The sequence below is a fragment of the Acipenser ruthenus genome, chromosome 25, assembly GCF_902713425.1.
Source record: "Acipenser ruthenus chromosome 25, fAciRut3.2 maternal haplotype, whole genome shotgun sequence".
NCBI lineage: Eukaryota > Metazoa > Chordata > Actinopteri > Acipenseriformes > Acipenseridae > Acipenser > Acipenser ruthenus.
The window spans coordinates 8,914,900-8,926,497 of record NC_081213.1 but is presented as its reverse complement, the minus strand read 5'-3'; the positions used below and the strand labels follow the sequence as shown (position 1 = coordinate 8,926,497).

The window sequence follows — 11,598 nt, the reverse complement described above, 5'->3', positions numbered from 1 at the left end:
ATGAGCTGACGAGGGCGCTAGCTGGAGCGTTTCTGATTTGGGTTTTTTTTTAAGATTCCTAGTGCCCTGCTCATTTTTAGTATTTCCCGATTTCCAAGGAAATCACATGATGCTTTCATGACCTTTCATGACATTTAACTTCAAACTTTAAATAGGTCCCGCGTGACGTGTTAATGAATGAATTTGTCAATAAAAAAAGGATCCAAGTGATTCAGCCTCAACACCATGACCAGGAAACCCATTCCATCCCCTCCCCACTCTCTGTGTGAAGAAGTGTCTCACATATCTGTAGGGTGTCTGATTTTCTGTGTTTATTTAGTGTCTAAAATAAATCACACTTAGAAGAATGGATTGGTTTTTAAACCAAATTAGGTGGTTTATTGAAACATTACTAATTTACAACAAATGTAAGCTGTTGCTTAATTGAGGTTTCAGGATGTTTCAATAGAATACCCATCTCAAACAAATACATCCCTCTAAAACGCCAGTGATTTATCACAGCAACTCTGGACACTTGTCAAAATCCCAACACCGAAAACCAGACTACTTGTGTGATAAAAAATAAAATACATAACGACACTATGAACTGCATTCATGAAATCCCAATTTATAAAATGACTGCATTCTGAAGTTTAATGATATATTTTATATTCACTATTAAACACTAGTTGAAACATTTGGCACTGAATTTTAGTTTCCTTTAGTATTTCTTAACATAGTCCAAAGACTTTCTAAACATACTGAATCCGACTGCTGTAGCCTGCCTGGGTCTTCACTGCCTGCCTTGGCATTTGACAATGTAGGTTTGGATTCTCAGTTCATGATGCCAAAGCCTTATCAGAGTCTCCAACAGCTTTACTGAGTTCACAGAAGGTATTCCATCATGTTTAGATAACAGGACCTGTGAATCATTTGTTGAAATGCCAGTTTGAAAAATGGAAAGTGATGCTACATTCAGGTGCCCAGCTTGACCTCACAGCTGGTCACATGACCAGGATCTGCTTGGCGGACACAAAGGGCTTCATGGAGTCCTGGACAGCAGTCTGGTAATCCCGGAACGGGACCTCTGTGCTGGCCGGAGCGCTCAGTTTGCCCTGGAGAAACAGCTGACACAGCGCAGAAATCATCGCCTGCACCTTCTGTCTGTCTGCAGGACACAGGAGCCGGTATCAGAGAACTGCATGCAGCGTGACGGGGGACAGACACTGCAGGTCATCACTTAGTATGTAGTTTATTATTATCTAGAGAGTCCCATTATAGTCTTTTGCAAGGGAGATCTTTGAAACCTGCTGCAGATTTAACATAGTGTAATAACATTTATTAGTGATTGATTTGCCCTGCCAGATAAACCACAGCTGAATTTTTTTATGCACTGGGGAAATTATCCTGGACTGTATCAGCCTATTCCCTGGTGCTGTAAAATGCTCTAAAAAAAAGCAAGCTGTGTCTTACCAGGGTTCAGTTTGATCAGATCAGCTGCTTGTGTATTGGGAGTCCTTAGAAAATAGTTGGCCTAAAGTATTAGCTAAAAGTATAAAAAGATCTAAACATGTCACAGGTGGTGGAAAAAAAAAACAAAGCACACAATTCTGTGGAAATAAGCTGCCTGTGGAAAAAGTGGCATGTAAGTGAAATTGACATTTTCTTAGCATTCTGTCCAGAATATCTACTTTAAATGATGTATAAAATAAACAAGCATGTCAGTGACATTCATCCGTTGCCACGGCTGGAAATTATATATTAGAGCCGTCAGTAACAAGATCTACATGCAAAACTGGTAAGCACCCTTAGTGGGGTTATTGAAACAGAAGCTGTCATCCTCACCGTGTGCATGGTCTCTCTTCCACTGGGTCACCCAGAACCCCCTCAGCTTCACATCCTTGAAGATCAGGGCACTCTGCAGACGACAAGTCACAGGTCAGCCCTCACTGCAGAGCCCCACAGCCAGCCTGTGGACTGGTAGAGCGCTGGGTGGGCTGCTCGGAGGTGTATAGACTGGTAGAGCGCTGGGTGTGCTGCTCGGAGGTGTATAGACTGGTAGAGCGCTGGGTGTGCTGCTCGGAGGTGTATAGACTGGTAGAGCGCTGGGTGTGCTGCTCGGAGGCGTATAGACTGGTAGAGCGCTGGGTGTGCTGCTCGGAGGTGTATAGACTGGTAGAGCGCTGGGTGTGCTGCTCGGAGGTGTATAGACTGGTAGAGCGCTGGGTGTGCTGCTCGGAGGTGTGTGGACTGGTAGAGCGCTGGGTGTGCTGCTCGGAGGCGTGTGGACTGGTAGAGCGCTGGGTGTGCTGCTCGGAGGTGTATAGACTGGTAGAGCGCTGGGTGTGCTGCTCGGAGGTGTGTGGACTGGTAGAGCGCTGGGTGTGCTGCTCGGATGCGTATACTGGTAGAGCGCTGGGTGTGCTGCTCGGAGGTGTATGGACTGGTAGAGCGCTGGGTGTGCTGCTCGGAGGTGTGTGGACTGGTAGAGCGCTGGGTGGGCTGCTCGGAGGTGTATAGACTGGTAGAGCGCTGGGTGTGCTGCTCGGAGGCGTATAGACTGGTAGAGCGCTGGGTGTGCTGCTCGGAGATGTATAGACTGGTAGAGCGCTGGGTGTGCTGCTCGGAGGTGTATGGACTGGTAGAGCGCTGGGTGGGCTGCTCGGAGGCGTATAGACTGGTAGAGCGCTGGGTGTGCTGCTCGGAGGCGTATAGACTGGTAGAGCGCTGGGTGTGCTGCTCGGAGGTGTATAGACTGGTAGAGCGCTGGGTGTGCTGCTCGGAGGTGTGTGGACTGGTAGAGCGCTGGGTGTGCTGCTCGGAGGCGTGTGGACTGGTAGAGCGCTGGGTGTGCTGCTCGGAGGCGTATAGACTGGTAGAGCGCTGGGTGTGCTGCTCGGAGGTGTGTGGACTGGTAGAGCGCTGGGTGTGCTGCTCGGAGGTGTATGGACTGGTAGAGCGCTGGGTGTGCTGCTCGGAGGCGTATGGACTGGTAGAGCGCTGGGTGTGCTGCTCGGAGGCGTATAGACTGGTAGAGCGCTGGGTGTGCTGCTCGGAGGTGTATAGACTGGTAGAGCGCTGGGTGTGCTGCTCGGAGGTGTATGGACTGGTAGAGCGCTGGGTGGGCTGCTCGGAGGTGTATAGGCTGGTAGAGCGCTGGGTGTGCTGCTCGGAGGCGTATAGACTGGTAGAGCGCTGGGTGTGCTGCTCGGAGGTGTATAGACTGGTAGAGCGCTGGGTGTGCTGCTCGGAGGCGTGTGGACTGGTAGAGCGCTGGGTGTGCTGCTCGGAGGCGTATGGACTGGTAGAGCGCTGGGTGTGCTGCTCGGAGGTGTATGGACTGGTAGAGCGCTGGGTGGGCTGCTCGGAGGTGTATAGACTGGTAGAGCGCTGGGTGTGCTGCTCGGAGGCGTATAGACTGGTAGAGCGCTGGGTGTGCTGCTCGGAGGTGTATAGACTGGTAGAGCGCTGGGTGTGCTGCTCGGAGGTGTGTGGACTGGTAGAGCGCTGGGTGTGCTGCTCGGAGGCGTGTGGACTGGTAGAGCGCTGGGTGTGCTGCTCGGAGGCGTATAGACTGGTAGAGCGCTGGGTGTGCTGCTCGGAGGTGTGTGGACTGGTAGAGCGCTGCTCGGAGGTGTGTGGACTGGTAGAGCGCTGGGTGTGCTGCTCGGATGCGTATACTGGTAGAGCGCTGGGTGTGCTGCTCGGAGGTGTATGGACTGGTAGAGCGCTGGGTGTGCTGCTCGGAGGTGTGTGGACTGGTAGAGCGCTGGGTGGGCTGCTCGGAGGCGTATAGACTGGTAGAGCGCTGGGTGTGCTGCTCGGAGGCGTATAGACTGGTAGAGCGCTGGGTGTGCTGCTCGGAGGTGTATGGACTGGTAGAGCGCTGGGTGGGCTGCTCGGAGGTGTATAGGCTGGTAGAGCGCTGGGTGTGCTGCTCGGAGGTGTGTGGACTGGTAGAGCGCTGGGTGTGCTGCTCGGAGGCGTGTGGACTGGTAGAGCGCTGGGTGTGCTGCTCGGAGGTGTATAGACTGGTGGAGCGCTGGGTGTGCTGCTCGGAGGTGTGTGGACTGGTAGAGCGCTGGGTGTGCTGCTCGGATGCGTATACTGGTAGAGCGCTGGGTGTGCTGCTCGGAGGTGTATGGACTGGTAGAGCGCTGGGTGTGCTGCTCGGAGGTGTGTGGACTGGTAGAGTGCTGGGTGGGCTGCTCGGAGGCGTATAGACTGGTAGAGCGCTGGGTGTGCTGCTCGGAGGCGTATAGACTGGTAGAGCGCTGGGTGTGCTGCTCGGAGGCGTATAGACTGGTAGAGCGCTGGGTGTGCTGCTCGGAGGTGTGTGGACTGGTAGAGCGCTGGGTGTGCTGCTCGGAGGTGTATGGACTGGTAGAGCGCTGGGTGTGCTGCTCGGAGGCGTATGGACTGGTAGAGCGCTGGGTGTGCTGCTCGGAGGCGTATAGACTGGTAGAGCGCTGGGTGTGCTGCTCGGAGGTGTATAGACTGGTAGAGCGCTGGGTGTGCTGCTCGGAGGTGTATGGACTGGTAGAGCGCTGGGTGGGCTGCTCGGAGGTGTATAGGCTGGTAGAGCGCTGGGTGTGCTGCTCGGAGGCGTATAGACTGGTAGAGCGCTGGGTGTGCTGCTCGGAGGTGTATAGACTGGTAGAGCGCTGGGTGTGCTGCTCGGAGGTGTATAGACTGGTAGAGCGCTGGGTGTGCTGCTCGGAGGCGTGTGGACTGGTAGAGCGCTGGGTGTGCTGCTCGGAGGCGTATGGACTGGTAGAGCGCTGGGTGTGCTGCTCGGAGGCGTATGGACTGGTAGAGCGCTGGGTGGGCTGCTCGGAGGTGTATAGACTGGTAGAGCGCTGGGTGTGCTGCTCGGAGGCGTATAGACTGGTAGAGCGCTGGGTGTGCTGCTCGGAGGTGTATAGACTGGTAGAGCGCTGGGTGTGCTGCTCGGAGGTGTGTGGACTGGTAGAGCGCTGGGTGTGCTGCTCGGAGGCGTGTGGACTGGTAGAGCGCTGGGTGTGCTGCTCGGAGGCGTATAGACTGGTAGAGCGCTGGGTGTGCTGCTCGGAGGTGTGTGGACTGGTAGAGCGCTGGGTGTGCTGCTCGGATGCGTATACTGGTAGAGCGCTGGGTGTGCTGCTCGGAGGTGTATGGACTGGTAGAGCGCTGGGTGGGCTGCTCGGAGGTGTATAGGCTGGTAGAGCGCTGGGTGTGCTGCTCGGAGGTGTGTGGACTGGTAGAGCGCTGGGTGTGCTGCTCGGAGGCGTGTGGACTGGTAGAGCGCTGGGTGTGCTGCTCGGAGGTGTATAGACTGGTAGAGCGCTGGGTGTGCTGCTCGGAGGTGTGTGGACTGGTAGAGCGCTGGGTGTGCTGCTCGGATGCGTATACTGGTAGAGCGCTGGGTGTGCTGCTCGGAGGTGTATGGACTGGTAGAGCGCTGGGTGTGCTGCTCGGAGGTGTGTGGACTGGTAGAGCGCTGGGTGTGCTGCTCGGAGGTGTGTGGACTGGTAGAGCGCTGGGTGTGCTGCTCGGAGGCGTGTGGACTGGTAGAGCGCTGGGTGTGCTGCTCGGAGGTGTATAGACTGGTAGAGCGCTGGGTGTGCTGCTCGGAGGTGTGTGGACTGGTAGAGCGCTGGGTGTGCTGCTCGGATGCGTATACTGGTAGAGCGCTGGGTGTGCTGCTCGGAGGTGTATGGACTGGTAGAGCGCTGGGTGTGCTGCTCGGAGGTGTGTGGACTGGTAGAGCGCTGGGTGGGCTGCTCGGAGGCGTATAGACTGGTAGAGCGCTGGGTGTGCTGCTCGGAGGTGTATGGACTGGTAGAGCGCTGGGTGTGCTGCTCGGAGGTGTATAGACTGGTAGAGCGCTGGGTGTGCTGCTCGGAGGTGTGTGGACTGGTAGAGCGCTGGGTGTGCTGCTCGGATGCGTATACTGGTAGAGCGCTGGGGTGTGCTGCTCGGAGGTGTATGGACTGGTAGAGCGCTGGGTGTGCTGCTCGGAGGTGTGTGGACTGGTAGAGTGCTGGGTGGGCTGCTCGGAGGCGTATAGACTGGTAGAGCGCTGGGTGTGCTGCTCGGAGGCGTATAGACTGGTAGAGCGCTGGGTGTGCTGCTCGGAGGTGTATGGACTGGTAGAGCGCTGGGTGGGCTGCTCGGAGGTGTATAGACTGGTAGAGCGCTGGGTGTGCTGCTCGGAGGCGTATAGACTGGTAGAGCGCTGGGTGTGCTGCTCGGAGGTGTATAGACTGGTAGAGCGCTGGGTGTGCTGCTCGGAGGTGTGTGGACTGGTAGAGCGCTGGGTGTGCTGCTCGGAGGCGTGTGGACTGGTAGAGCGCTGGGTGTGCTGCTCGGAGGCGTATAGACTGGTAGAGCGCTGGGTGTGCTGCTCGGAGGTGTGTGGACTGGTAGAGCGCTGGGTGTGCTGCTCGGATGCGTATACTGGTAGAGCGCTGGGTGTGCTGCTCGGAGGTGTATGGACTGGTAGAGCGCTGGGTGTGCTGCTCGGAGGCGTATAGACTGGTAGAGCGCTGGGTGTGCTGCTCGGAGGTGTGTGGACTGGTAGAGCGCTGGGTGTGCTGCTCGGATGCGTATACTGGTAGAGCGCTGGGTGTGCTGCTCGGAGGTGTATGGACTGGTAGAGCGCTGGGTGTGCTGCTCGGAGGTGTGTGGACTGGTAGAGCGCTGGTAGAGCGCTGGGTGTGCTGCTCGGAGGCGTATAGACTGGTAGAGCGCTGGGTGTGCTGCTCGGAGGCGTATAGACTGGTAGAGCGCTGGGTGTGCTGCTCGGAGGCGTATACTGGTAGAGCGCTGGGTGTGCTGCTCGGAGGCGTATACTGGTAGAGCGCTGGGTGTGCTGCTCGGAGGTGTATGGACTGGTAGAGCGCTGGGTGGGCTGCTCGGAGGTGTATGGACTGGTAGAGTGCTGGGTGTGCTGCTCGGAGGTGTATAGACTGGTAGAACGCTGGGTGTGCTGCTCGGAGGCGTGTGGACTGGTAGAGCACTGGGTGTGCTGCTCGGAGGTGTATAGACTGGTAGAGCGCTGGGTGTGCTGCTTGGAGGCATGTACTCACTGCAAGTGTCTCAGCAGCTCTGTAGCACTCTTCCCTCCCACACAATTCAGGGCCAGTCTGGGCCGAGGCACTTTCTGCAATGAATTGAAGCACATGAGTCATGAACTAATAGGAGGCAGAGGGCAGCGAGAGGAGAATCAAAAATAACCTCTTTCACATCAAAGTAACGTTGAAAAAAGAAAAACCTATTATCATTAAACAGTTTCAGTGATTTCTATGGAAATAACAAGTCATACACAAGCGATAGACCCACGACCAGGCCTAGTCTGCTGTGCTCTGTGGAGTGATTATATTGGATAGTACAGTGATTATAGCTAACAAAAGAACCCCTTTTATGTTTTTATATATAGTTTCTGTAACATGTGTTTCTATCAAAACTGCACATTTGAAACTTCTGTATCCATTGGAAATGCAAAACAAGTAAGATTCATGCTTTGTGTTTTAACAGGCTACAAAGGTTCATCATTTAGCTTTTAATGCATCCTTAAGTTGAAAGTTATTATTCAATTACTGACAGAGGAATCCCTCACACCCCACTGATGCCTGCATTGTCTCTTGAGAATGGACTGGCCTGCCTTGCTCCTACACTTTTTTCCACTCATTTCCACCCCTGACCAGCGCTGCTCCCCTCCACTGCACTACCTTGAACAGCTCCTTCATTTCAGGCTTCCTCAGCGTGTCTTCAGTAATCACGTGATCTGCACCCAGGGACTTCAGCCGCTCGGTCAGCTTATGAAGGTCCGGTCTGCGGAGAAGGACAGAGCTCAGGACACAATGACCCTCCACACCCTGCAGCCAGAGCTGACCGACTGAGGAGTGGACAGTGAGGAGCAGGGCAACCAGGCAGCAGAAATACATGGAAACACAGATAGTACAAGTGTAAAGATAACTGAACACAACCCCGTCTCTCTGAGAGGCTGCAGTGTGAATACAGGACAGACAGCCTTCTGTTCATCTTATTTGTATGGATTTCCTAACCCAGTGCGGATTAATCAAGATATTATCAATCATTTGTTACTCTTGAATATTTATCATACTGAAATATGATTATCGATAATTGTATATCGGCGATAATCGTGTTTTGGACAGTCATCTAAAGCTAAAATCCGACCAGTGCCACAGATTATGTATTTTTACAATTAAAACATTTTCAGAAGTTGCTGTGTGAGAGAGAGAGAGAGAGAGACAGAGAGACACACCTGTCTCTGACGATATTGATGGTATGGATCCCCCTGGTGGCTGCAATCTGAATGACAGCCTGCCCCACTCCACTGTTAGCTGCGTTCTGGATCACACAGTCCCCTGGAAAAGAGAGCAGACGACCCAGGGAGAGTTTATACACAAAAAAAGAGAAAGTAAAATCAGCCTGTAAAAGAGCTGCATCCGCTGACAGAACACATGGTGCCTGAGATTGTTAATGAACCCATTAAGAACCAAACTAAAATCAGACACACACTGCATTTATGTAACTTGATACATTACATGTAGATATAACATTAGCAGTTAATAAAATCAGAGTAAGTTATCATAACAATATAGTGAAAGGGAAAATTCAAATAACAGGTAGAAAGATGCCAGTTAAAAATGCTCCAAAAAATGACAAAGTATCCTGTCCTCAAATGAAGACAATGGCACTCGATGGGTTAAACAATTCCACAAATTGGATTAGAGTGAGCCGTCACTAGGGGTCCAATACAGTCTCTCAGAATAGCAAGCAGCACTCTTCTTACTGAGGAGTCCTGACTCAATCCTATACTTTAGTTGGGTTTGAGAACCTGGTAATATCTGTACCTTTGCAGCACAGGAGGGAAGATTCAAAGACTCACCTTTTCCAAGCCTACATGGTCTGGCAATGAACACCTTCCTCGTCACAGGCTCCTTTGCAGCTTGCTCCACTCCCACAAGCTGCATGAGGCACCAAGCAGATGCACCATGCCTTGTATTCTCACAGCCTATGAGCCTGCCAGCTCCTTCACGACTCCTCCCGTCACACGGCCCTCCTCCCCCGTCACACCGCCCTCCTCCCCCGTCAGCAGCGAGCGAATGTCCGGTACGGTACCTGGCTGCAGGATCTCAAAGTCGGACAGCATCCTGAAGGCAGTGCAGGGATTCACGCTCAGCGAGGCCGCACACAGCAGGGGGACGCCACTGGGGACCGCAGCCAGAGTCCCCTCATTCAGCACTGCCTCCGTCCTCCACGTGCCTGTCTCAAACACAGGGCGTCAGAGAGCCACTGAGCACAGTGCAGGTTACCATGCAGGGGCTTTACTGGTGTAGGAGGGTGCCTGACCTGGCAAAGGATCCCAAGTAACAGTTAAGAAAATCCTCCATAGGAGTTATGATCCATGATGTGTTAATAAAAATATCAATCAGCATTATGATTTAAATATATATCTATATCTCTGTGATACTGACAACACGGGATACAGCAAAGCTAAAGTAATGCTTTTCTTGGGTCCTGTGTTTCCAGGTATACTGGCTATTGCTTTACAGAGTATTGAATTAATGGCTGTTGAGTAATGTAGTAAAGATTCCACAGCACTACACATTACACAATATTACCCAGGAGCACAGTGGGTAACGCTGTCTCCGAGGCAGCCCCCGGGAGCACGGTGGGTAACGCTGTCTCCGAGCCAGTCCCCGGGAGCACAGTGGGTAACGCTGTCTCCGAGGCAGCCCCCGGGAGCACGGTGGGTAACACTGTCTCCGAGCCAGTCCCCGGGAGCACGGTGGGTAACACTGTCTCCGAGCCAGTCCCCGGGAGCACGGTGGGTAACACTGTCTCCGAGGCAGCCCCCAGGAGCACGGTGGGTAACGCTGTCTCCGAGGCAGCCCCCGGGAGCACAGTGGGTAACGCTGTCTCCGAGGCAGCCCCCGGGAGCACAGTGGATAACGCTGTCTCCGAGGCAGCCCCCGGGAGCACGGTGGGTAATGCTGTCTCCGAGGCAGCCCCCGGGAGCACGGTTCAGTCAAGCAACAGGAGCACAGACAGGCTAGTATTTCAAAAGACAGTGTCAACCAGCTACTTACCAAGTCCAGCATCTTGCGGAATCACCCAATCACCAGCTCTCAACGAGGTCACCTGACTGCCCACTTCAAGCACCTGCCCCACCCCCTCGTTGCCTCCCACTGCCGGGAGCTCTGGTAGGATAGCATAGGTACCTTCAGACAAAGAGGGGGTGAGGAGTGAGTCCTGGCGTTTCTTAAAGGCTAGATATTTGAGAGAAGACTGGGATGAATTGTGGGTCCCATTCCAGATTCGACAGTGACATCATAGTGACAGCTGTTTGATTGCTGGGTGTTGGGAGGTTTATTTGTGAAACACCAACCACAACGGGCTTCACTTGAAAAATAAGTGTCTCACACATTCCTCTGAGGTGTGTAAAATGAAACATAGCTACCCTATTCTGAACCCTAAGGAGGCTGTGTGGTCCAGTGGTTAAAGAAAAGGGCTTGTAATCAGGAGGTCCCCGGTTCAAATCCCACCTCAGTCACTGACTCATTGTGTGACCCTGAGCAAGTCACTTAACCTCCTTGTGCTCCGTCTTTCGGGTGAGACGTAGTTGTAAGTTACTCTGCAGCTGATGCATAGTTCACACACCCGAGTCTCTGTAAGTCGCCTTGGATAAAGGCGTCTGCTAAATAAACTAATAATAATATTAATAACCCACCCTTGAGTGTTAGTGTTCACTTAAGGGCGTCACATTGAGAACGCACCCTCTCTAAGCTCCAGCACTCAAGTGCTGGTTCTGAAGATCGACAGAACATAAACAAAAACAAGGATAAGAAGCTACTGTTGAGGTCACCCCACAGATTCAAAGACATGGGCTCCCTATTGGGCTCTCCAGCTCTTCTGTTACACAGCAGTGACCTGGAACCCTTCTCTCAGTCACAAGCACTTTATGCAGACCCCACTTGAGCTGGGATGAGCAGTGTTTGCTGCAGCTTTGGATCAAGCGGTACAGTGCTGCCATTCTTACCTTGCACCATGTTTATATCTGACGGGTTCACCGGCGCTGCCAGCATCTTTACATGAACGTCTGAAACGCCCAGCTCAGGGAGTGCCAGTCTCTCTAGCCTGGGAGAGGAATTAGGACAAATCTGTACAGCATTAGACCCTGATATTGCTGTGGTATAGCCATCTGAAATTCCTTTGCCAGTTTGTAGAGCATGACACTGACGTCACATTAAAAGCAGCTATACTGTTTATTTAGTCTTATATTTAACGATATATTCAGAGTGCTGTGTGAGATACTAGCAGAAGCCCAGTCTTGCCAAAGTATCGTCAGCATTGATCTCTCTGTTCTTACACTTGCGTTCTACCTGCACATAAGAAACACGACTCTAGAGAATGAAACTGGAAAGCATGTTTTAAATAAGCAGCTGTCAGATGCTACACTGCAGATTCTTACTCGCTGTATGACCTGAGCGGGATCCCCATGCCTCCGATACACCAGCGCTTCACACACCCCTCTAGGTGCCGACACGGAGTAACTACAGACCGGCGCCGAGCACAGCGATTCACCGCGGCGACGTCTCAACTCATAGC

At 53.1% G+C, this 11,598-nt stretch overlaps 1 protein-coding gene across 1 annotated transcript; it reads right to left on the bottom strand.

Moving 5' to 3' along the window:
- Nucleotides 1-57: 57 nt before the first annotated feature.
- Nucleotides 58-11,169, bottom strand: LOC131701612 (enoyl-[acyl-carrier-protein] reductase, mitochondrial-like). Its single transcript, XM_059000493.1, has 8 exons — nt 11,030-11,169; nt 10,080-10,211; nt 9,109-9,252; nt 8,249-8,351; nt 7,692-7,794; nt 7,050-7,123; nt 1,825-1,895; nt 58-1,147 (listed from the first exon to the last, which is right to left on the bottom strand). The coding sequence occupies exons 1-8, from the start codon at nt 11,073-11,075 to the stop codon at nt 984-986; spliced, it is 837 nt and encodes a 278-aa protein (XP_058856476.1). The 5' UTR covers nt 11,076-11,169; the 3' UTR covers nt 58-983.
- Between the last annotated feature and the right edge of the window lie 429 nt (nt 11,170-11,598).

Bases quoted from the DNA above. Each gene is read 5' to 3' on its own strand.
- LOC131701612 (XM_059000493.1), bottom strand. From the start codon at position 11,075: ATGCTGGCAGCGCCGGTGAACCCGTCAGATATAAACATGGTGCAAG. The intron at 10,212-11,029 runs GTAAGAATGGCA...CTTTGTCTGAAG, and splicing joins AGATATAAACATGGTGCAAG to GTACCTATGCTATCCTACCA. The intron at 8,352-9,108 runs GTACCGTACCGG...TCTCTTTTCCAG, and splicing joins CTTTGAGATCCTGCAGCCAG to GGGACTGTGTGATCCAGAAC.